Source organism: Acomys minous (assembly GCF_964271855.1).
Source record: "Acomys minous genome assembly, chromosome: 3".
Lineage (NCBI taxonomy): Eukaryota > Metazoa > Chordata > Mammalia > Rodentia > Muridae > Acomys > Acomys minous.
In genome coordinates this window covers 104,391,460-104,417,957 of record NC_140485.1, presented here as the reverse complement: position 1 = coordinate 104,417,957, position 26,498 = coordinate 104,391,460, and the positions used below count along the sequence as shown (strand labels likewise).

Below are 26,498 nucleotides of genomic sequence, written 5' to 3'. Positions count from 1 at the left end.
TGAGAGTGAAAGCAGGAAATGGGGATTATTGGCCACAAGCAGAAGCTGGTCCTGTTTCCTTCCTGCTGCTGTGATGAAACACTCTGACCCAAGCAACTCACACGGAAAAGAAAAAGGCTTTGGCTGCCTCACGCTTCCAGGTCGCAGTCCGCCATTGAAGGAGTCACGGCAGGAACGTGAAAAAGAAACCATGGAGGAACTATGCTTGCTGGCTCGCTCCTAGCCTTGAACTTGACTAACTGTCTTAAATACCTTAGCGCTAGGGTGGTAGAGCCTACAGCGGGCTGGGTGCTCCCGCATCAAAAGATATGCTCCCCGGTCAATCTGATCCAGCCTCTCCGTCTCTCGTTCGGGAGTCATTTCAAGGTGACTGTAGGCTGCGTCAAGCTGTCAGTTAAAGCTAAGTAAGAACTAAGTCGTGGTGGTTTGAGCCGGATTCACCGTAGTAAGGACCGAGATGATGGGGGCGGGGCATCCTCAAAAGATGCATGGGAGGTAAAGAGTGTAGAGTTCCAGAGCCCACTGCCTAAAATCAGAAAAAAATAAACGTTCCCATTTCGTGGCTCTTGGTCTCTATTTTTCAGTGTTTTCGGTGCTAGGAAATTGAACCCAGAACCTTAGGGTAAGCTAGGCAAGTGACCTGTGCTGAGATACAACCCCAGTGCCACTGGCACCCGCTCCCCTGAATTCCAGTGTCTACAGATAGGAGAATGGAAAGCTGACCAAGGATGTGACGTTGAAGACCCGCCTCCCCCTCCCTCTCCCCCAAAAAAAGGAATTTAGTTTCTAGTGTGTTCAATTTTCAACACCCATGTAGATTCAAAGTGCAGTTGTTGGCTAGGCAGCTAGAGATCTGCTGATGCAATCCTGAGTAACCAAGTCAAGGAAGATACATTTCATTTCAGATTTAGCTCTGCGTTAGGAAGCTTTGAAAGGCCATTTTGTTAATGTTCAAGTTCTCTCAATTCTGGGCATGATGTTTCAAATCAATTGTGTTTGTGGTTTTGGAAGCAAACGTGCTTTAAAAATGAAGATTCATTCAATTTATACTTGGTGCTTTATGATGAAAAGCAAACATCCAAATGTGGAGCCCTATGTGGCCTGAGGGCTCAAATAGCTCTCAGCCGTGCCATGCTCTCTTCTAGCCTCAGGGACCACTTTTCTTGCTGTCAAGATGAGGAAACCTGGCTGCAGGTGGTCACGGCTAGGTGATCTTTGGTGTAGGCCAAGCATAGTCAAGAGTCGGTGGAGGTGTACTGTGGGATCAGTGTGTTAAAAGTCAAACAGTTTTGCTTTCTTGGTTTTGTTCGTTTGTTTGTTTTGGAGGGTGTGTGTGAGAGACAGGTTTCTCTGTGTAACAGAGCCCTGGCTGTCCAAGAACTCACTCCAGGCTGACCTCAAACTTACAAATATCCACCTGCCTCTGCCTCCTGAGTACTGGGATTAAAGCTATGTGCCACCACTGCCCAGCTGCTGTTTATTTTTTTTTTATTGGTGTATTTATTATTGTTTTACGTGCATTGGTGTTTTGCCTGCATGTGTGTCTGTGTGAGGGCATCAGATCACTCAGAGCTGGATTACGGACAATTCTGAGCTGCCACATGGGTACTGGAAATTGAACCTGAGTCCTCTGGAAGAACAGCCACTGCTCTTAACCACTGAGCCAGCACTCCAGCCCTGCTTTCTCCCTTCTTAAGACACCTGCCCATCAGCTTTCTCCCCTCAGCCTTAGAACAGTAGAAAAATTATATAGTCTTAAAAACGACATGGACCCAAGGAGCCTCTTGTTTTTTTAACACCTCTTTGTTTTATTTAATGCCTAAAGCTTTGACAAAGTTTTCTATTACACAGCTCTAAACTAAATTTAAAATCTTTAAATGTAGACTATGGAGCATCTTAATTTGCCTCTTCTTTTTAAACTAGAAAACCAGGTTTTTAGAATTAAAAGCAACCCCACTTAATTTCTCATCATGTTTGCAAGAGTAGCCTGGTGACCACTGAGGATACGTCACGTGAGTTCCCAGCCCATCTGCTCATTTCGGGAGATCTTTCTGAAACAGGGGATTTGTTGGGATTCACATGGCCCATTGAGCTACAGCTGACCGGTTTTGAATCCTAGCCGCTAATATGATTTTGCTGCATTATCTGAATTAAAAGCTGAGTCACCAGGAAACTCATTTCCCTTTCTTTTTCAGATCATGTGTCAGTTGGAGGACTTGGAGACAGCTTTTATGAATATTTGCTCAAGGCATGGCTAATGTCTGACAAGACAGATCTAGAAGCCAAGAAGATGTATTTTGATGCTGTTCAGGTAACCCAATATTTAAATCATCCTAGCTAGTCAGCTCTACCTTACAGCTTGCATATTAATCAGACTAATGAAAAAAAAATAGAGCACTACATGAGTGGCTTACAAAGTATTTTCAGCTAGGGAGAGCTCAGTGTGTGTCTGTGGTACAATTTTAGCGATAGTAACCACACTTAATATTTTAGTTCTAACTGAGCAATGAAAAGTTATTATTGTGGTTCAGTCCTCACCTAAGACTCCTGTATCTTGCCAACATAGTGCCAACACCCTGTACTTCCAGCATTTTCGGGGCAGGGTGGGTGTGGCTGGGGGGTAGGAGGACTGCTTTGTGTTTAAAGTTAGACTGGGCTACATAGTAAGATCCAGGCCAAGGAAGACAGGTGGTCATAGACCAGGTAGCATTCTGGTCAACAACTGCCTACTAACATCATAGTGGCACCTCTATTATGTCCATGCAATGACATTGCCTAATGTGGGCACATTGCTTGGAATATACCCCTCTCCCTAGGCAACATGACAATTTTCTATTCTTATAGCTACATTTTTACATTAGGGGGGAAGGAATCTTAGATTTATGGTCTGAAAATTGACTTAGTTAAAAAAAAAATGACTGAAGATCACTGACAGTCCAATGTTCCTGCTATTTGAACTCCTCTCTAGAGAGCTAATAAAATTATAGCTAAGTCCCACAGAAAATTAACCTTTTTCAAATGCTCAGGATATTTTGTTTATAATCAATGCTATCGATGTATAGAGAAAAAATTTTTTTTCCTTGGGGAATGGAAAGTTGAAATAGGATTTCACCTATCCCAGGATGACCTGGAACCTTGAGTAGCCAGGATGATACTAAACTGGGTCCTCTTGTTCCCGCCTGTTAAGTACTGGGATTTCAGACACAGTTTACCACACCTGGCCTTAGAAACTTGCAGTAGTGCTTATTTTAAGTCTGTATCCTAAATGTGTCATCCTCTCTAATAAGTCTTTGTGATTTCTTTGTTGAAAAATAGTGTAGCTTGCTTCAACCTTGCTAGCTGGATTGAGTATTTTGTGGTTTTTCCTTCCTAGATCAGCCAAGGGCTTCACTGAGAAAAATACACATCAGAAATTCCTTAGAAGGAGGTCTGTAAGGGACAGCCTTTATTACGCATGTGATGAACATCAAATGCAAGCTAGGTTGTGGTCCCTGCGGTCCCTGTGGTCCTGTCCTCATTTGGTAGCACAAGAAAATATTCCTGTGAGGGTTAGTTTTCCTCCTCCCAATGAGGTTTTGGGTATTAATCTTGAGAATTCTTTTCAATATAATTTAGTTTGCATATATCCTCTAATTAGCACCCTGGCAGACATTTGAACTGTTTTCATCTTAAAGTGGCCCTCTAAGGCCTTGATATTCCAAGAAAAGCCCTTTTGAAATATTGTTTGAAGTATTTCCCCCAGTTTCTAGAACGGTACCCATATAACTGTTAGTGTCTTCTGTTTAGACAAACAGTTGACAGGAAAATCCATTAAGGACAAATGAGGCAAAGTGTTTCCTTTGACTCTTACCTTAATTGTAAAGAAAAAAAAAAGATTCAATTCCTAGTATATTTTCAACTTGCAGAGGAAAGTGAGAAGAAAAAAAAACAAAGTTCTGAGTTTGAAAGCAGCATTATTGTCTTCCACCGGGAAGTTTCTTTTACCAAAGTTGTACTTTTTATTGCACAAGACAGTCAGCATTCCAGCATGGGTTGGAAGGGACACACACAAGTCCCCACTCCAGGCTGAGCAGCTTTTGACACTTTAGTGGCTGCTAGGGAAAGGAGGGTCAGCTCTCTTCAGGGTTGTAGCCAAGGGGAGGCTGCCCATGCCCCATGGAATGACATCACACCATGTGCCCCAGGGCAGCAGCACTCATTGGACTCAGTGGGTTTTTAAAAGGTTTTTTGTTTGTTTATTTGTTTGTTTGTTTTTAAGAGGCCATGAGATAGAGAAAAGAGAGAGGGTTTGGAAGGAGTTGGGGAAGGGCTTGAGGACTGACCATGATCAAAATACAGTGCATGCATGTATGAAATTTCAAAGTATAAATAAAAACATTTTTTTAAGATTATTACAATTCAGGAGCAGTGGTACACACCTGAGGCATAAGGCTCAGTTGACTCCAGAAGTTCAAGACCAGCCTGAAAAACGTTAACAAATAAAAAATAGAATAAAATAAAAACTGCCTTTATCAGGAAGAGGATGGTGTGAGTTATTGTTATTCTGAGCTGTTGAGGCGCTAGGGATATTCCCACTGAGTTTTAGCTTTAGGAGGATGCAGACAGGATTTCTTGCAGTGCCCTTTTATGATGCAATACTTTGACATTGACTCCAGTTGTGATGGCTCTCCCCGAACACCACACACTAAGAACTTACAGTGAGGCAAGACACGTCGGCAGGTGATTTACCACTGAAGAGCTCCAAGGCTTCCTCAAACGGATGCACGTATGGAAGAATTAAGCCACAGAGTGTACCATGCTCTTTTCCCTCTAATCAATTCCCTGCAGATTTGACACCAAAAAGTATTTATTAGAGTCATATTAGGGTATATTTACATTTTTCCATTTCCACACAAAACCATTGCTTTGGGCGCAGAGCTTCATCACTGTTTATTTCAGGAGGCAGCAAGTCGGCCAGGATCATGTGAAAATAATACAGTAGTTCATTCACTCTCCATGACAGGGTTATAATGTTTCTCTAATGTGTGCTCAAAGGCCATTACTCTTGCCATATAGAAAGAATAATTTCGTGGGTGATGAACAAGTATCCGCTTGAAGGACTTTATTGCAATTTGTGTTATTAGAAGTGTAAATAGCTAAGATGTTCGGTTGCACTAAATGAGAATGAAATATTAATGTAATAACTAAACCATCAATAAAATTAGCTTAACCACAGTTAATGAGCACAGCGGTGTTCGTTTATTACTCACCATCTTACTTTTATTTGTTTGTCCCTGATAAAGGTGGAAAAGGTCCCGACTGCCTGAGTGTCCGCTTTCGGTCATTCCTCTCTGGGTCCCCAAATGTGCTTCCTGAAAATCTTCCTTTTTCTGACAAACACAGCCACTCCAGACCCCACCAGAGCCCTTTTCTTCCTATGTTATATGGGGTTGATCTTCTATCAGAAAAAAAAAAAGGAAAAAAAGAAAATTAGTAATTCCAAACATGCTTTATACTTTTTGATGTTTTAAATACGAGGCTTCTTTTATTTCTAACCTAGTAGTTTTTTAAAATAATGCAAGTCTATGGGCATAAATAAAACATATCTTACAAATCGTTTTTGTAAATATTATTTTTATTCTAGATTTAAATAGCGTCATTTGTTTTAAGTTTTTACCGTACAGCGATGTGTTTCTTCATAGAACAGGCAGGGGGAAGAGCTGGATTGAGTTTCTCTGTGGATGTGTAGGTGCACGTGTGCGCATGCGGCCAGAGGTCAACTCGGGTCATTCCGCAGGAGCCTTCCTCCTTGTTTTTCTGTGTGTGGCGTGGTCTCTCGTTGTCCTGGTGCTCACTGATGACCTACACTGGCTGGCCAGCAAGGCCCAGGCCTCTGCCTTCCTCCTCCCCAACACTGAGATGACACCAAGCCCCAGCATTCCCGTCTCTTTTCCATTCTTTGCTCACAGAGCCATCTCCCCAAGCCCTCTGTTCACTTTCTTATCACCTCATACGAGATATAAATAATTGGCTTCCCAGGGCTGGTTTCTGTACTGACTTCTTTTAAACAAAACTCTGCTGTCTTCACAGTAGGTCGTACTGTTTCCATTTTATGGACGAGGAGTCTACTAAGACTTACAGATATACTAAACACACTGCCTGTAGCATTGCTCCACAGTGTCAGAGCAATAACGTGAATCCATATAATCCAACTCCAGCCGTCTTTGCCACTCTCTTTTGCTGTTCAAGCCTAAGAGGAGACAACAGTAATGCCACCATCCTAGATCTTAGACCCTAGCATATTCTGTTCTACAGCAGGACCTGGGCTCTGTACTGACTCAAGTCAGACATGGCGTCCATGTCCCATCTTTGAGAAGGGAATGGAACAGCAAGTGTTTGGTCACAGAGCCAAACAAAGCCAATGGGGCTGGGCCAGTAGAGAAAATTCTAACCAGATGACTAAGTGAGGCTTCCAGTGGAGGATAGAATACAGAAAGCAGTAACATCTCAGATCGAGTTAGACTAGTAATAACAAACTCAAATTGCAAGTAATGTTTTAAGTGTGTGTGTGTGTGTGTGTGTGTGTGTGCGCGCGCGCGCGCGCGCGCGCATGCACACATGTGTGTTTAATTATAGTATAAAGTGCAGAGTGTTGTTGGCACATGCCTTTAATCCCAGTGCTCAAGAAGCTGAGGCAGGAGAATTAGTGTGAGATGCCAACCAACTATGCATTGTGAATCCAAGGCAATCTGTGATCTATAGCTAAACTATATCTCAAAGAAAAAAATAAGAAAGAAAGGGAAATAAGTGACTCTACAATAATAATATCAAATTAATTATGGATTTGAGGAAAAATTACAGACTACTGAGAATGTCTTCTTTTCAGGCCATTGAGACCCACCTGATCCGCAGGTCCAGCGGGGGACTAACGTACATCGCAGAGTGGAAAGGGGGCCTCCTGGAACACAAGATGGGCCACCTGACCTGCTTCGCAGGGGGCATGTTTGCACTCGGGGCAGACGGAGCTCCGGAAGCCCTGGCCCAACACTATCTAGAACTGGGAGCAGAAATCACTCGCACCTGTCATGAATCTTACAACCGCACCTGTGAGTGCAGGGTACTTTTCCCTCAAGCTTTAATCTCATCCAGGAAAGGGCTTCACCATAAACCGTCATCTAGAAGGAGAAAAAGAGGGCGGGAGGGAAAAGAAAACTGCTGGGAAATTTGACAACATTAATATCTTAAAAAGAATTTATGCCTTTACTTAAACGTCACAGCTGTTATGCAAAAATGTACGTGTTAGTGTGTCAAGTAACAAAAAGTGTAGGCCATACGTGTTCCAGCCAGCCTTACTTCCTGACCTTTGATTTACTTCAATAATACTGAGGAAAGGTCTCTTTGGGGTCTCTTTCATCAAAGCCCCCTAAGGAGATAATGTCTGGCTTCCTACCTATAAAATGGGCATTTAAAGACAAAGATTAAATAACTGGCCTTTTGTGACATACTAAGAGAGTTCTCAACCACTGAGCTTCCAGCTACGTGGCAAATGGCCACGGTACCTGATGAACCCTTGGTGGGTGTTCAGAAAATCAGAGTCCACTTGGGGAAAGGAGAGAAAAAAAAAAAGGAATTGTCATGGATTCTTTTAGATGACTGCAAATTCAGAAGTATATTGTTGTATATTGTATGGTGTGTGTAACTGGCCATTGGAAGGGTCGCCCTGGCGACCGTCCCAGGACTGTTAAGTACTTCCTAACTTTGTCAGGGTTGTAGCCTTGTTCAGGAGGTGTAGCCCCTTGTTAACCCATTGCGTGTGCTTTTTTAGTCATGAAGCTGGGACCAGAGGCTTTCCGATTTGATGGTGGTGTGGAAGCCATTGCCACGAGGCAAAATGAAAAGTACTACATCTTACGGCCAGAGGTCATCGAGACGTACATGTACATGTGGCGACTGACCCACGACCCCAAGTACAGGACCTGGGCCTGGGAGGCCGTAGAGGTGATGCTTCTCGTTGGCATGTTTCTTACAGATCAGTGTCTTGGTGGTGCCAGAGTGGTCAACAATGGCTTCAAATCTGTCCTGGCAAAGTTCTGAGATTTCCGTAGCTTTGTCAAGTTCCTTCCGTTCGGGACTGGCTGTTTCCGGTTAATTCGCGATGTGCTGTGGGATTTAGCTTTGCCTTTTGGAATAACCATATAACTGTATTGCAGATTAGACTTGAATAATGAAGGACGTGGATCTAGACAGAAGAGAAAGGCACGTCACAGCATGAAGTGACCCTGACTGTGGAAAGAGCAGTTGATTTATTCCCCCTGGGAATAGTGGGCAGCTTCTGGGTGTTCAGCATTATCTGTTGTATGTTTGACATCACTTTCAGAATCCATGCTTTCCTGTTGGCCTTTGGGCTTTAATGATACCCTGTGCACTTGCCCAGAGCAGAGGTTCTCAATCTGTGGGTCGCAGCCCCTTTGGGAATAGTATATCAGATAACCTTCATATGAGATGTCTTCATTACGGTTCAGAACAGCAGCAAAACTTAACTGTTATGAAGAAGCAATGAGAATAATTTTATGGTTAGAGGGAACCCCCCCCCCAACATGAAAAACTGTATCAAGGCGACTCAGCATTAGGAAAGTTGAGACCCGGTGACCTAGAGTGAGTTGTCTGCCTAGCACTCTAGGAAGAGCTCACAGGACGGTTTCCCTTGGATGATGAGTACCCACCAGTCAGGTTTCTCTATCTCAAAAATGGTGCTTTAGCTGTTTCTCTTTAGTCTCTTTGTACCAAATATGGAGCAGATCTGCTGTGCCAGCGGAGGTGCACTCAGCTATATTCATCAAACCATGTCTAGTTTTAAGGGCTATTATGCTAAAAAGGAGTGGGAGCAAAGGCAGAGAATAGGAACAAGAAAATGCTTTAATTTCTCTGTTCTCCCCAGCTCCTTGGTAGAAAGCTAGCTGCCTTAAACATTGCTCTTAGAAAGGACTTTTCTCAGCAGTCTCGAGAAGCCCACGTAAGCTTAACTAACGTGTAGAAGCCATTGACGAGGGTTGCTTACTGCCCTCTGCACTCAGTGTGTCCGTATCACTAATCATCAGTCCCTTTAAGTAAAATATTCTGTTTTCTAATTTTATTCAATCAGTAGTGATTCCACTTATTTAAATTTACATTCCCTCCCTCTCTGGAAAAAAAAAATGTGTTAAAAGTGAATTTCATCTAAGCCTCGGTGATACGGGGTTGGCTATGCCTTGGCCTACAAAGGAATTAAGAGCTTGAATTGCAAATGCTGATTTAAATTGGAAGCATCAGGAATAACATATTTCATCGGATCTGGCATGGGGCTGGGGGGCGTGGTTCAGTTGCTAGAATGCTAGGATGCTAGGATGCTTACATTGCACTCTGACTGTTGCACCGATACACTGTGCATGACAGTACCCAGCTAGAATCTAGCACTCAAGAAACAACAGGATCCAAGTTCAAGGTCATGCTCAACTATATGCCAAGTTTGAAACCACCTCTAGCTACATGAGATCCTATCAAGAGAGAGGGGGTGTGCGCGGGGGGGGGGGGGAGGGCTTACTGTGCAAGCCTGAAGGACTATGTGTTCAGATTCCCCAAAACCCATGTCCCATGTTAATTACCTGTGTTGGGTCCAGAATCTTTCACTTCTGCTCTCAGTTGGTATTTATAATCCATCATCTTCACACACACACACACACACACACACACACACACACACACACTACAGCACTGGAGGGTAGTGTTTCTTTCCCATCCCCGCTTCTACTTCCCCAGCCTCAATCCGCCTTTCCAAACAGTCCTTGATACGTTTATGATGCCTGAGTCTTCGTTATTTTTCCCGGAGAGCTCGGCAATCTCAAGCAGACAGCCTTAGTGGCACTTTAGCTTGGAGGCTGACTTCTGCACATCTCCGTGGATCGGCTGGTCAACTCCTGTCCACACAGCAGTGCTTCCTGACCCAAGTCTAACCCGTTCTCCTGGCTATTGGCTTCCTTGGCCCAACCCCAAGTTACAATCACTCAGGGTCAAGTTTGTGGTCCATCCACTGCTTCCAGCTACAGTCACTGTAACGGGCCTTAACATCCTGTCCCCTGCTATTAGCACGTTGCAGCACATTTGGTCCCTAATGAGATAAGCCCTTACACAAAATGCCCAGAGGCTGAGCAGCCGCCAGAGTAGACTAATGAAATGATCTGCTCAAGATGTCACCGTTCCCACTGATGAGAAACAGTTAAAATCAGAATCTGTCGTGTAGGCCCAGGAAACCTGTTGCTCCCAGCTTCGCGTTCCTCATATGTTAACATTTAGACTTTTGTTTGGGGACTTTGTTATTAGCTCATATTAATTATACAAAATAAGAGGACTTGTGATAGCATTTCCAGCCTGTGCATACATGTGCTTTGCTCATGCATCTAGACTTTGGCATGGGGTATTTAGTTTCAGGAAATTGAAAAAGGCTCTTTCTTCTACATTATCCTCATTTATAAATTACTTTTTATTTACCTGAAGCCTCAAAAATAGCTAGGCTGCTGAAAGGCCTTTTTACTGTGGTAAACATTCCTCTGCCTTCTTTTATTCTCCTTGAAACCCTGTCTTAAAGGCACCGCCCAGGTGAAAGGGTGTCAGGAGCCACCGTTAGGAAACCTAGACTTGACGTCAGTTGCCCACTAACCCCAGCTTTGTGTTTTTGTCCTAGTTAGTGTTTCTATCACTGTGGTGAAATATCATGACCAAAAGCAAACTGGTTAGGAAAGGATCTGTTTTGTTTACAGTTCCACATCACAGTTCATTAGTGGAGGAAGTCAGTGCAGGAACTGGAACAGGGCGGGAACCTGGAGGCAACAGCTAGTACAGAGGTGATGGAGGGATGCTGCTTACTCGCTTGCTCCTCGTAGCTTGCTCAGCCTGTTCTGATACAGAAACCTGAACCAGCAGACCAGGGTGGAGCTGCTCACAATAAGCTGGATCGGTCCATATCAATTGCTAATTAGGAAAATGCTCTACAGCCTTGCCTACAGCCTGAGTCTGTGGAGGCATTTTGTCAATTGAGGTTCTCTCTTATCAAATGACTATAACTTGTGTCATGTTGGCATAAACTAGCCAGCGCAACTCTTGTGCTCATTGCCCAGTGAGTGGGTGGGAACTAAAAACTCTATGCTATCTATAACCGAAGGCAACTCTATTTATTTATTTATTTATTTATTTATTTATTTATTTATTATGTCTACAGTGTTTTGCCTGCATGCTCACCTGCACGGCAGAAGATGGCACCAGATCTCATTATAGATGCTTATGGGCCACCATGTGGTTGCTGGGAATTGAACTCAGGACCATCTGGAAGAGCAGCCCGTGCTCATAACCTCTGAGCCATCTCTCTGGCCCCAACAACTCTTTTATCTCTTTCCTTTTTCTGATTTGTTTTGTTTTGTTTTGTTGCTTGAACAGGTAGATGGCTAGAGAGATGGAAAGTAGCTGGATTTTTGTTGTTTTCTGCACACAGGGTATAATTAGCTAACGCATGCTGCCCACAGTCTTCCTGCCTGAACCTCCTGCATGTTGTGACTTTAGAGGCATGTGCCACTGTGTCCATCTGCCAGCTCTTTATCAAATAAAAGAACTCATCAGGTTTTTCATGGGCTGAAAGGATAGTTAATCACTATGCCTGGCCTTCTTCTCTCATTATCACCAGAAAAGAGTCTAGGAAATAAATGACCAAGCAAAAGTTTTGTGATTCAGATAGTTTTAAGGAAATGTCTGGAAATTTGGTCTTATTATATCCCTGAGTAACCTCAGCTATATTTTGTTTTGTTTTGTTTGTGGTTTATTTGGTTTGGGTTGGTTTTTTATTTTTATTTTTTTCAAGATAAGGTTTCTCTATGTAGCCTTAGCTGTCCTGGACTTGCTTTGTAGACCAGGCTGGCCTGCCTCTGCCTCCCTGAGTGCTAGGATTATAGATGTGCACCACCATGCCTGGCTTCTTTTTGCTAATGGTAACAATTTTTCCCTCTTTACAAATAAATTTTGACTTAGTCCATGCATCTGATATTTGGCTGCTTATCAATAACCCTTCTTATCAAAAAAAAAAGGAGAGAAAAAACTAATAGGAATCAGAAATTGCCTTTGGGGGTTCTTGAACCCTCAGTTGCCTTGTTGTATAATATTTAGAATTTAATTGAAACATCTTTTCAAGCTTCTTTCGTTTTCTGAGTTTTTTTTAAACTACTAAATCATGGGAAATTTTTTTTCCTTTGTTCATGTATACCATGCTGGCTAGAGTTTCCTTAACTACTTTGCCTCGTAGATCAATGCTCTCTTTCCTTCTGCCCTCTGTCCCTGCTATGAAAATCCAATGGCTTCATTATCAGTATCTGCTGGTTAAGGCTGAGCACTAGGTACAGTGTCCCTGCTTGCTCATGAGCCATCATGGTTGTCCCTGGGGATGGCTAGCCAATCAGTCTAGCCTAATTGATGAGCTTCAGGCAAATGATAGTCCTTGGATCAAAAGGGGTGATTGTCCTAATAAGATTGACATTTGAGGTTGTTCTCCAGCCTGCATACACACATGTATCTGCCCATGCATGAACACGTATGTGCGCACATACTTAAGCGAGAGAGTGAATTGTGATTCATAAAAGAGCCCCCATCCGTGCTGCGACACACATTGACAGTGCAGCTTCCCTCCTCAACTAAGTCATCTGGAAACACCTTCACAGACATGCTCAGAGGTGTCTGTCATAGGTGGCTCCTCATCCGTTCACCAGTGACCCGTCACAAGTCCAAACTTTGACAACCCAACTTGATACTCAGTCCTACTTTAATCTATAACACTCTACCTCTGTCCCCGGAAAAGGCTCACGGACATCTCACAATGCAGAATGCTTAGTTTGCCTCAAGAATCTAGCCACTAAATATTGACAATTCTAGCTTTGTTCGAAAGCAGAAGTACAAAATCGTCTGAGACTTAAGGCGATCTTCTAAGCGTTAGCCTCTCTAAAACCAAAAGTCCATGTTATATACTTCCAATATACAATGACATAGAGGAAATATTCCCATTCTAAAAGGGAGGAATGGGGGGATAACAAGGAAAGACCGATCAAACAAGGTCAAAATACAAAGGAAAGAAAATGAGGAAACCCTATATCTCTGTGCCTGGTGTCCAGGGTTTGCATTGCCATCCATATGGGATCCATAAGTTTTGACTTCTCCAGTTCTGCAAACTGTAGCCAGCACACGTACCCTCGCCTTTTATCTTGTTCCACATAAAGCCTACTGACGTCCTCAACAGATGGCCACCATCCTGATATCCTTATTGAAATTTAGACTTTGCCTTCACACTGGTAAAGAAGCCAGTCCTGCCAAACACTGTTGGTCGCAGCCACCTTTTGGGACCTTGGTGTAAGACTTAGTTACCCAGGAATTCTTGCATTTTTTTTATGCCTGCAAATGCGCCACCATGTGGACAATACTGCTATGTTCTGCAGCCATCTCAGGGATGCCCTAGCTCTCCTCTGCCTTAGCTGTAGTGGCCCCTGTGTATGTTGGTGGCTGCTCATGAGGAACCCCTTCCAAGGCAGTTCCTTTCCAGGAGAGGACCCTTTCAACAGCATTCTTAACTCAAGCTTTCTCCTTCCAAATGAATGCTACAAATTCCAACCTTGGGTGATGAGGTCTTGCCCTAGAGGATCCTTTCCCGTACACTCAAGCAAAGCATAAGTTTCTTAAATGTGCTCATCTCTTTAACATTTGTAAGGTCTGTCTGCTGAACTTTCTGCCCTTTCTGGCTGGAAATACGGATATGTGCATTAAGACATAATCACATCGCAGCCTCCATGCTTTGCTGTCTTGAAATTTCCTCCACAGAACAATATAGTCCACTGTTCTTAAACACCAGGCTCTTTCAAATTTTCAGGACATGGGAACAGTGCAGCCAGATTCCTTGCCAGATTATAACACTAATATCCTCAAGTCTGGTTCCCAATAGAATTCTTGTTTCTTCCTACAACATCATGAGTCGAGCCGCCCTGTCCACGTTTTTCTCAGAAGGGCTCATTAAGCTTTGCTTATGGCCCTGTAGGGCTTTACCTATCCAATCACTTCCAAAGCACAGCCACACACACTCCTCCTCCCTTCCCCCACCCCCCTCCACCCCCACCCCCGGCAACACCACCCAGTTTGAACAGCTTACAAACCACAAAATCAGGTTTATCACAATGCTGCACCACCACCACCACCACCACCACCACCACCACCACCACCACCAAATTTCTCTACTAGTTAGTGAACTTGTTGCTGTGACAAAAAAAAAAATTTTTTTTTTAATTTAAAAATAAATAAATAAATAAATCTGACAAGTACAACTTAAAACAGGAAGATTGGTTGGGGCTCGCAGCTTGAAGGCAGAGGCTCATGGTAGGAAGTCAGAGCAGCAGAAACATAAAGCAGCTGGTCACGTTGCTCCCAGAGTCAGAGAACTGAGATCAGTGAATGTGGGCGCTCATCCTTCCTCCTGCTTCCCTGTTCCTTCAGTCTGGGACCCCAACCAATGGATTGGGCCCACCCGTATTCATCAGACTTCTCTGGAAACACCTTGAGGGGCATTTCCGGGGGTTGGGGGACAGTGTTTCCTACATGGTTCTAATTCTAGTTGGCAATGAAGATGAGCCGTATCAGCTTTCAGTGACTCAGGTGGCAATTTTTATTTTGCCGTATACTTAATATGATTACTAGAATGTGGTAATAAAAGAATAACTTGGTGGAATGTGCTTGGGGACTAGACCAGCAGCAAGTATAATTTTAAAATACATACACTATACAAAAACAAAGATATATTAAAGAATTAAATATAAGATCTAAAATAAATAAGTAAATAAATAAGACCCTAGAAGAAAATGTTGGGGGCGGGGAGCTTCTTGACCTTGGCCTGGCAATGACTTTATTTGATTTGAAATTCACATAATAGCAACAAAAGTAAAATAAAACATACAGGACCACATCAGTGTACATTTCTGCATAGCAGAAGACAGAGTCAACTAAATTAAGGCATCAGGACATAAAAATTATTTTCAACCATTTACAGTCACACAGCCATCTGATGTCTTTCTCTCTGGCCACATGAATGATGGCGTTACCATAAGAGGGCGTTGCCTAGTAGTGTTGTGGCTGTCTTCTTTGAGTAAGTACATTCTGTGGCTGTGTCTTGTAAGGAGTAAATATCTAAAATGGCGAATTCATACAACTCAGTGATGAAAGATAAGTCATTTTAAAAATGGGCAAAGAATCTTAATAGGCATTTTTTTTTTTGCAAAGAAGACATACAAGTAGCCAAAACATATATGAGAAAGGCCCAATATCGCTCATCATTGGGAATGCAAAGCAAAACTCTGGTAAGGCCGCCTCACTTCTATGAAGATGAATGACTGTTATCAAAAATATCAAGAGATTACTACTGGTAAAGAATGTGAAGAAAAGGGGACCCTTGTATACCAATGGTGGCAATATAAACTAGTATGGCCAGTGTAAGAAATAGTATGGAAGTTACTTTAAAAGTTAAGAATAAACCTGTCATAAGGTGAAGCGGTCCCATTTCTGGGCCATATAGCCAAGGAAATGCCATAAGAGCTAAGGGTTATCTGCAATCTTGCGTTCGTCACAGCATAATTCACGGTAATCAACATATAGAAATACCCTCGATGTTCCTCAGTAGATGAAGAAATAAAGCTGTGGGACGCATATGCAATAGAGCTCATACGACACCTTTCAGAAGTTTTTTTTTTTTTTTAATCTGCCTTTCGCAACAAGAGGGGTGAAACCTGGAGGGCATTTCCTAAACAGAACACAACATCCACAGAAAGGCGCTGTGTGATAACGTTTCCCTGTAGAGCTTGGGATAAAGACCTTCACAAGGGTAGAGAGAGCAGACTGGCAGGAACCAGGAACTGGGGAGGAGGAAGAAGAAAGGGACGTGTCCTGGTCAACGGGTTTGAAATTTGTAACTAAGAGATGAAAGCGTGCCAGCCAGGCCGTGGTGGCCCACCCTTTAACTCCAGCACTCGGGAGGCAGAGGCTGGTGGATGGATCTCTGAGTCCAAGGCCAGCCTGGTCTGCATTGCTAGTTCTAGAACAGCCAATGCTATGCAGAGAAACCCTGTCTCGAACCCCACCCCCACCCAACCCCCCAAAATAAGATGAAAGCATTTTGGAGGCTTACTGTACTGTACAGCATGGTGACTATAGTAAATAATCAATGTGTGGGTAGATATCAAGGATTCACACACACACACACATACACCCAAAAAAATACCTCTCGTGATGCCATGGGCCTGTTAATGAGCTTGATTGTTGTAGTCATATCTCAATATGTATAGGAAGCAGCACATTTGTACATCTTAAATATATGAGGTCTTTATTTGCCAACAATAATACATCGGTAAAACTGAAAAAATATGAAACAGAGAAAAATAAGAATGAAACTGACCTCTACAAACAGCAGTCAGTTTGCTGTCAGATAACAAAATGGAAGGCAGGGCTTCTAAGTTTCTACACACATCTTCATTCCCACACTGCCCAGCCAACCTCCTTTCCAAATAGCCGTTATGTTCACACAGTTACCGACCATTTCGCTGTAAGCTTCTAGAGTCGTCAGTGAATTCATCCCATTTTTATTCTCTACCATATTAAAAAAAAAAAAAGACAGAACTTGTTTTTGCAGTAGATTCCAGACTCACTTTGCTCACTGCCTTCCGTTTCTTGAGCCCATCACTAGCATCTTTAATAGTTCACTATATTCTACTCTTTTTTATAATCCAATAAGACTTAACTGGGAAGATGTAGAGTTGATATATTCTAATGGAAGTAGAAGCTTTTGGGGCCCAGCACACCATGTTGACCAGTAGTTCACAGCCCCAGTTGACATTATGGACACCCATAGACAGAGGACAGCTCATTTGCTCTGTAAGGGTCACCCAAAATATAGTCTCTACCACCACCACTCACCTCCATGGTGGTGGTTCAAAAACAGCCCGAGACACTGTTACAAACAAATGAAGGTAATCTAGCCATAGTTTAATAAAACTTTATTGACAAAAATAAACAGTGGGCTAGACATAGCCCATGGTCTTTGTTTTTACCAAACTTTCTCTGGACCAAAAGTGGAACTATACCTTTTCCCATTTATTTGCCTGCTTATGTTACAGTTTTTAAATCTTCTATCAAAAATTCTTTCAAGCTCTCTTTCAAGCCCTTTGAAATCTTGTCTTATCTAAATTTGACAATCTAATTTAAAAATACGGATAATAACTTTACTGGGGTTTTTTTTTTCTGTTCTTCTTGGCAATTCAGGCCCTAGAGAGGCACTGCAGAGTGAACGGAGGCTACTCAGGCCTACGGGATGTCTACCTCGCTAACGAGAGTTATGACGACGTCCAACAAAGTTTCTTCCTTGCAGAGACATTAAAGTAAGTAAGATTACCTCAGACTGTGTGGCCGAGGCCCCTTAGGAGATCATCTCTACAGATGTTTTCTCAATGTACACATTCATGGTATACCAAACGTTTCTGGTATCCAGTCCAGTTCGGGTGTGTTACCGGCGCAGTCTGTGTGCAGGTGTTTCTCGTCAGTTCCTGAGGCCTATAACCCGGAACTGCTCTGTGTGGGTCTCATACAGTAGCACCCAGAGCATGGCTGGCACCCTGTAGGAATTAACCGCTGTCCTTGGTTCTCCACAAGATGTACAGAGATACAAATGTGTCTTTGTGGCACGGCTTTGTGTGTGTGTGTGTGTGTGTGTGTGTGTGTGTGTGTGTGTGTGCACGTGTGTGTGCTCGCGCGCGCCTCATATTCCCATTTTTACCTTCTCTCCAGGTATTTGTACTTGATATTTTCTGACGATGACCTTCTCCCACTGGAACACTGGATCTTCAATACTGAGGCCCACCCTTTCCCTGTACTCCGTGAAGAGAAAAAGGACGCTGATGTCAAAGACAAATGAAAGACATTTTCTATTTTACTCTGCTTCATTCTCTCACTGCATACCTTAATAATTCATTTTTTGGTAATCAGACTTATGATGAACTTTTATTGATTGATGAAAGTCTATGATTATTCTAAGTTCTAAAATTGTTTTGCAGTCTTTTATGTTTGCTATCATAAGCCTAAGTGGACCTCAATTCCTTATTTCTTTATTATTCCACTAATGAACCCACAGATTTTGTCTGTCCTTTTTTTTTTTTTTTAAGCAATCTATTGTTTCTGAAGTTCATGAAGTTGTGACAGCATTTTCATGAAACGGAATAGAACAGTCTACCAGTGACCTCTTAATTATGATTTGATTTGACTGCAAAACTTTTTCCTCCTCCGTGAGGAGATGCTGTCTGCTTTGAGCTGTAATGTTTTGCCATGTTGCAAAAAGCCATAATAATAAATTAAGTATTAAATAAAAAGCTTTTTTTTTCCTGTTCAAGTTCATGTTAATCTGGTTTGTCTGTCCACCAGAGACAGATCTTATAACTGTGACAGCCTCTTAGCAGGTCTATCTTCTTTGAGAGAGTGTCTTCTGTAGTACTGCACTCAGATTGCAATTCAAATGAGAAAGTCATCCCCGGGGAGTCAGCCACGTTGACCTCATTTCATTCCAAGTGCTGTATGATTTTGGTGGGAGATTATGTCAGTGTTCCCTCACTTTCAATTTTGTCCTCTACTTCTACTTTAAACACTCTGTGTCACCTCCATATCACGTACTGCTTAATTTCTCCATCCCCCAGTACACGGCAAGCTGAGCTCTTGAGCGCTGCAAAGCGCCCTGTTACCGAATTACATTTTTGAAAGGGAAATGATGTAACTTTTGATGAGCCAGGTTTCCCTTTTGACTGAACCCATTCCGAAGTCTGGCCTCTGAAAAGAGAGTGAGAATTTCCTATGACTAGTTCGTGTATTTGCATTTAATCTCTGATTTTCTTTAAGCAAAGGGCACGTCGCACTGGCTTCAGATTTGAAAAGGGCTCTTCCCAGATGTAGTTAATCATTTCACTTCGGTTTGGGAAAGTGAGCTTTTTACCCAGTGAAAGAAACTTTTCCAATTTATCTACTCATGTTCAACTAGAAAAAAAATTAATTAGCCCTTAAGAACACGGTGTATTAACTGTGGCTACATTCAGCAGAAAATCTTAACTTAGGAATGATTTATAGGGATACACACACTCCCTCACAATTTGATCTGTAGCAGATCCAAATAATTATATGATTCTTCTAAACTTCATTTTGAAATATGAATGATTTTCCCAAGAACAGATTTTGTGATAGTGTGTGTTACCACACCTGTTCTTTAGAAAAGATCGAATGTGATTTTGTATGTACCAAGGGACAAAGAATGCTAACCATCTTAATTTCAACCTCCTGTGATCAGTAACAACAGCAGAACAAATAATACAGCCCCATGGATTAGGCTAAAGTATATATTTCTGTGCATTTATATTCTTCAAATTTTCTGATTTTATCAATTTCATTTTGTTTGACCAATTTCTTGAGACATTTATTTTCTTAAATCTCAGTAGACAATATTTTTACCCATTTCGGCTTTGGTAGGGTTTCAAAAGATGTCATTTGAGATCACCACCTTGTGTGGTCTGGTTGTTTCCAGTATGGTACATTAGAACACATCAAAAATAAAAACATAAAATTAGTAAACGAAAAAGGTCCCTCAGTATACCCTTATGGCTGCATTAATGTATCCCTATGGCCCAGGGTAACTTCTGCCTGTAATCTCTTCAATCTCTGGAGCTCGTGAATCTGTGACATCATTTTCATGAAACTGAATAGAGCAGGATTGACTGGAAAATATTTCCCTCTGTTGAGAAGAATGAGCTAATAACAAATCTTTCTTTTGCCAGAAGTCAGAGGTGAAACACTTAAATGTGCCATATGTATTTTGATTATGATTGTTCACTGTCCTTAGATTGGCTGTTTAATTCATTTTCTTTGCTTTTCAATTTGAAGGAGCACACAAAGCTAGTGAGCATTTCTGCAACGTGGGGTTTTAAAGTTGGGTCTGGGTACCTACTACATGATGATATAGCTTGTGTGTTCCAGTATAAACAGGCAAGAAGCTGAACCACGTGTTGCTCTGCCAATGGCAAGACTAGTTTTTCAGTTTTAAAACTTGGATTTTTCTTTTAATGCTACATCTCAGAACACCAAAAATGTAAGCAAGATAAGAGATTAATATTATAGTAATATAATTGAATTAAGCTTATATTTTGTGTTAATTTTAAACAACTGAAGTCTCCAAATAGACACCAATTCATTCATTTTTGACCAAACTGTGCAGTTTAATTTACATGTATAATTCACATACATAAAGAACAGTTAAATTAGCGTCCAATTTTGTGTTTATGAAATATGTTTTGATATACTTTGTGCAATTAATATTATACATATAAGTTGTATGCCAATTTATAGAACTCAATGACTTCTCTATCATGTGTATTATCCATTTTTACATTGATTATTGTTTATTTGTTCATGTTTCTGATTTGTTCATAAGTGCATTCTGTCATTTCCAACTTTATATAAATCTCGGATGTTATGGAAAACATAATAGATTGACACATAATTTTTAAAAATTATATTTGTAAAATTTCTCTATTGTGAATAAAGTCTTTTAATATATCTCCGCCTGTGTCATATTCTCCTGACTTTAAGGATGCTTCTGTGTGTGTAGATAGATGCGTTGGATGGTTGCAAGTGGAAGTAACAAATCCTACTAACAGTTACGTACCTTGACAAGGAGACATTCCCCCATCAAGAACTTTACATTGAAAAGGATTTTGCACACACATCCTATGGCTAACTGGGGTCCCTTGCCAGGAGTCTAACCTAGGTTCAGTGCCCGGGCAGGCAAGGTAGAGGCAGGAAACCGATAGCAGGAAAGGAACAGAACGGGCGATGTGTGCTCTTCCATTTGTGACCTAGTCAAAGAGCAGACTCCATCCCCATTAGTCCTAAAACAAAATGGCATTTAATTGTGTTTATTACAGGTTAAATTCTCAATTGTTTTTAAATTCATTGGGGGGGCGGGCAGGATTTGGGTCTCAGAAAGACTGAGAGTGGAAAAAGAGAATTTAGCTGTTCGTGGAAAAGGGTAGGTTTAGAATCTTATTTTGTGCTTTTCTCAGATAGTGTGGCCACACCTTTTGTTACCGGGCACTCTTCACTGGTGACATAACTCACTCCTCACCTTCTTTGTCTTTCTGTTCAACTCTCACCTTATCAGTACAGCGTTTCCATCAGCCCTTGCTCGTTACTCCAGTTCATTTTCTAAAAACTTACTATGTATTCTTGTGACTAGATCTCATGGTCCCTGCCTCATACAGACAAAAACATAATATCATTTTGAATAGCATCAACCGCAGTTTTATATCTAGCATACCCAAATGGGAGCCTTTTGAGTTCATTTATTTGTAACATGCACAGCAATAATTTGTGGTTATTTTTATGGTGGCAGACTTATTAAAATGTGTTCTAAGCAAGACTTTTGTTTATACTGTATGTCAGCCATATCATTATGTGGCTAGGTATGGATAATGATACATACGCAGCAGCTTACAAGTTTTAATAAAAGTAAACGAGATAAAAATGTTTCATTTAGTCGTGGAGTTTCCGTGCCTAATTGTCATTCTAGTTTCCTAGATGATGCCTGAAATTAAGGGCCATATAGGAAGCATTATTGGAACTCCTTAGCTGACTTAATGGTCCAAAGGTCAGTATCCACTTTTTCCAAACTCATTCCATCCCCACTACCCAATATGTAAGTCAAGAAATATTTGCCAAACGTCCAATGTGCACTTAAAGTATTAGAACAGCACGGGAGTCTAGACAATTTCATCCGACTTCGTTATTTTAAAGATGGTGTACAGAGGGTTTTTCTACCATCAGGAACTGTTTTCTACCCTGCTCTATGCTGCTAGACGTAAGAGGCTGATAAGATTTTATGCTGAAGTGAAAAAGAGCCACTCCAAGTTAGAGGTGTTAACTCAAGAGTTCGTAGTAGAAGTGGACTACAGTTCACCAATGGGTGAGTCTCGTGGAAAATGCAGAGTCCAGTCTTCACCCACTTTTAACAAAATTGGGATGCTCTGGACTATCTGCCTCCAACCAGCTCTTTGTGTTGTCCCTTTGTAGACAGACCCTGAGAACCAAAGGACAGAAAGCCTAAGAGTGGCAGAAAAGCTAAGGAATTTGGGATTTGTGACAAGCGCATAGTTCTGCTGCTTGACACTTAAGTACAATTTGGCAATTCCAATCACTTTGGAAATGTTCATTCTTTTTAACAAAAGCGTTTCTGAGCAATGGGTGATGCACAGAAATTTTTTTCAGCAGATTCACATTTGGATTTTTAAACATAATTCTTCTTAGGGGAAATCTGTACGAAGTATTAACTTGAGTTACCCCTGGTTTTAGTAAGTGGTAATTTTGTTAGCTTTCTTCTCCAAAAGCTGCTTTTAAAGTAATTTCTCAAATTGTTTCTCTGCTCTTAGTCTTAACATGACTCACCCGTCTCACAGAGTCCATGGGACCCCGAGTCGGCTTTGCTCAGTGTCACGTGTAAAGTGCTGGTGGGTATGAGCACTGAAAAGCACCTTCATCCCCTCAACCTTGCCGAGTTCTTTTACCTTCATTTCCAGACTGATCATTAAAAGTTTATTGGCATGCCATTGTTTTGATCACTTGCAATCCCCTTAAAGCATGTCATTACTTGCTGAATAAATTAACTTAAATTTCTGACACAGATCCATTTAATTCCACAGTGAGCGCAAATTACCATGAAACGTTTGAAAACAATGATAGATGTATAACTTTTTAACAGACTTTTCCAGGTACCAGGGTATTTTGTCCTTGGGCCATGAACACATATTAGTTAACAGTTCTACAAAGATGGTCATAAAATGTGCTGTGTTGCAAATAGCGTTTTCCAAAGTGACAGGCACCTGTGAGTTTTGTGTTGTTTCTAAACTCCGAGAAACAAATGCACACTCGCTCATAGATTCTGTGGAATCTTTATTGTTTCTTGATCTTGCAGTCCTTGGAAGTCTACATGGAAACCAGGAAAGCATGGCTTGGCTCATCTTTTGGAGCCAGCTCCCTGAGGCGGGCAGTTTCCATGTCAAGGATGACACGGCTCTGGTTGGTTGTAGTTCAAGAGCACATTTAGTAAGTGGCCAAAGGAGAAACAAGGTAACTCTATTTTCCTATGCAAACTTCTTAATGTGCTTTTAAGTAGCACCTTAGCATCCTGTTAAATGAATCCTAAGAGAATTTCTCTTCTAGTCATTTTTCTTTCCATCTTTCATTTGCCTACTTAATAACTTTGTCATCTGCAGCCTTTGCCAGGAGCTATAAAATATATGCATCTTAAATGTACCAATTAAATACATAAATTAGGACCCTCTAGTCTCTTTCTGTGCATAATATGGTGAGAGAGGGAGGGAGGGAAAGAGAGAGAGAGAGAGAGAGAGAGAGAGAGAGAGAGAGAGAGAGGGATGACACCGGGGCACTGGGAAACCAGTTTCACACGTAATCAAGACAACTAGGTCCCAAATTGAAATCCATGTGATTTGGAACTCATTTTAAGGGTTCGTGTCTCAGTTTCTTTTTTTTTTTAATTAATTTATTCTTGTTACATCTCAATGGTTATCCCATCCCTTGTATCCGATCCAGAGGGTCCTAGAAACCTACAAGTAGAGCATTATGATAGGCAGATTTGGGCCCAGGGGTCCCACTCAAACTAAGGCACCAGCCAAGGACAATGCAGGTGGTAAACTTTAAACCCCTACCCAGATCTAGCCAATGGACAGAACATTCTCCACAGTTGAGTGGAGAGTGGGGTATGACTTTCACACAAACTCTGGTGCCTCATATTTGACCATGTCCCCTGGAGGGGGAGACCTGGTGTCTCAGTTTCTTTACCTGTAAAATAAAGATGTAGTGAGCCAGGCATAGCTCATAGACTGGGTACACGTACAAGAAACAACAGCACGTCTGCACCACATACATGCATGGGCTAGGGACTGCCATCCCCAAATGACAAGCTATCATAAATAGGAGAAAAGAGAGCATCTCCAAGGAAAATAGTGCTGGGCAAACTGGACTTAGCTGCATGTACAAGAATGAACCCAGATTCTTATCTCTCACCCTGCTCAGAGCTCAGCTCCAAGTGGTTCAAGGACCTCAACATAGGTCTAACAATTTCATGCCATGGCAATTTATGTTGTCGTTACAATGCTGATACCCTGAATTATCTACCTGATAGCCTGAATCTGATAGAGGGAAATGTAGGGGGTGTACTTGAACTCATTGGCAGAGGGCAGGAGTTTCTCAATAAGAACTGATGCCATGGGCATTAACACCAACTGACAAATGGGGCCTCATGAAAATAAAAGGCTTCTTTACAGCAAAGGATGCCCTCATTTGATTGGTGGGCCAGCCTCAAGAACTGGGGGAAACTTTATCAGTTACATATCTGATGAAGAGTTAGTATCTAGGATATATAAATAACTTTAAAAAGTCTAAATGGCAAGAAAAGAAATACTCCAGTTAAATGTTGGGACAGAGAACTAAACAGTTCTCAAGAAAATGAAAGACAAGTGACTGAGAAATACTGTTTAAAATATTCAACATCTTTATTCATCAGAGAAATTGAAATTAAAAATACTTTGAGATTTAATCTTACCCTAATCCAAATAGCTAAGACCAACAAATAAATAAAATAAATGTCAACAAATGTTGGTGGAGATGCAAAGTTTTCCATCAATATAGAAGTTCTTCAAGCTAGGAATAGAGCTACCATGTGATCCAGTTATAGCCATATACCCAACCATGTGATCCAGTTATAGCCATATACCCAACCACGTGATCCAGTTATAGCCATATACCCAACCACGTGATCCAGTTATAGCCATATACCTAGAGGACTCTATATCCTCCTAACAGAGAGATGCTTATTTCTTCGTCTATCCTCATTGCTGTTTTGTTCACAGTAGCTAGCAAACTCCCAGTCTTTTTATCTAATATCCTACATGTCCATCAACAGATGCATGGATAATGAAAATATGGTCCATCTACTCACTAAAATATCATTCATGTGTTAAGAAACATGAAATTATAAAATTCCCAGGCAAATGGATGGCATGGAAAACAATTGTTCTGAGTTAGGTAATCAGTACCCAGAAAGATAAATGCCACATGTTCTATGTCATTTGAAGATGCCAGATTTGAATTCGTGTGTGTGTGTGTGTGTGTGTGTGTGTGTGTGTGTGTGTGTGCTTAAATTGGGGTACTTATAGAATTAAAGAAGCTAATAATGCATGAGCCCTCTAATTGGTTACCAACACAGAGCAGTTAATACTAAAATCATATGCACAAAAACAAACTCAGCAGGTTATATTTATATATTACCTATAACATGTATGTATATGCAATACGCATACATATACATAAATGTAACAATAATAGAAAAAAGACACTGTCCATTTGAGAGTGGGGGAACATGGAAGGGGATGGAGACAGGGCAGTTGGGAGGGGCTGGAGGGAGGAAATGAAATGGGTAAAGGGATGTAATTATATATACATATATATTTATATACACATATACATAAGGGTGGCGGGTAAGATTTCAAGGCAAGTGTCCTTTTCTGAAGAGAAAGCAAAAGGGGTTCATGGGAGGAATGGAGGAAGGGGAGGGGGGAAGAGTAGGGGAGAGGGAGGGGAGGAGTGCATGGGAGGAGTGGGGGAGTAGGAAGGGGGAGGAGTGTGAGGGAGAGGGAGGAGGGGGGGAGTAGGAGGGGCAAGGAGTGAGGGGAGTGCAGGGGAGAGGCAGAGAAAACTGTGGTCAGGATGGACTATATGAAAGAAGAGTTCTTAAAAAGGTTTCAAGGCAAGAAACATAGGACACAGATGCTATGGGGGGAGAGGGAGAAGAGAAGAGCAGAAGATTTAAATGGGGTGCAGAACTAGAGGTCAGGGAGGAAGAGGGAGTATGGGAAGGGATAACGAAGACTAAGGACCTTTGGAAATGATGTATAGAAACCTACTACTGTAGAAGTTTCCTGATATATATATATGGAGTTTGAATAACATTTCCATTTAAGGAAGATCATGAGGGTTACCTATTTTCAAACTGTTGGTCACTGTGGTTTCACAGAGAGCCCCCAAGTGTTCCAGGCTATTGCCAGTGCTCTTGGTTGCCCTCCAAATGTGATGGTAAGACCCTGTTGCTGAAGACACCACATACTTAGGTCATGGGACTTGGAAAAATCAAGCTCGTAACAACATGGCAGCTTCATCCCTCCTGGATAGCTTTCATAGTGCTAGAACATTTGATGCACGCAGTTCTGTGCACCCTGTTGGCTCTGTTTCTTAACAATTAAACTGTATTATACAACCCAACTAGCATACACAAGAAGGAAAAAAAGGTTAAAGGGACGGGTCCTTAGGTGTCTCTCTGTCCT

The 26,498-nt window shown here is 41.7% G+C and overlaps 1 protein-coding gene across 3 annotated transcripts in view; it reads left to right on the top strand.

The window, feature by feature from the left end:
* Window positions 1-20,663, top strand: part of MAN1A1 (mannosidase alpha class 1A member 1) — a 185,919-nt gene extending 165,256 nt beyond the window's left edge. For all 3 annotated transcript variants that reach the window (XM_084776089.1, XM_084776090.1, XM_084776091.1), the window contains exons 9-13: window positions 2,196-2,311; window positions 6,866-7,085; window positions 7,805-7,977; window positions 17,338-17,453; window positions 17,860-20,663. In XM_084776089.1, the coding sequence (XP_084632215.1) occupies window positions 2,196-2,311; window positions 6,866-7,085; window positions 7,805-7,977; window positions 17,338-17,453; window positions 17,860-17,986 (752 nt within the window). In that variant the 3' untranslated portion in view covers window positions 17,987-20,663. The remainder of the gene's footprint in view (window positions 1-2,195; window positions 2,312-6,865; window positions 7,086-7,804; window positions 7,978-17,337; window positions 17,454-17,859) is intronic.
* Window positions 20,664-26,498: the final 5,835 nt, after the last annotated feature.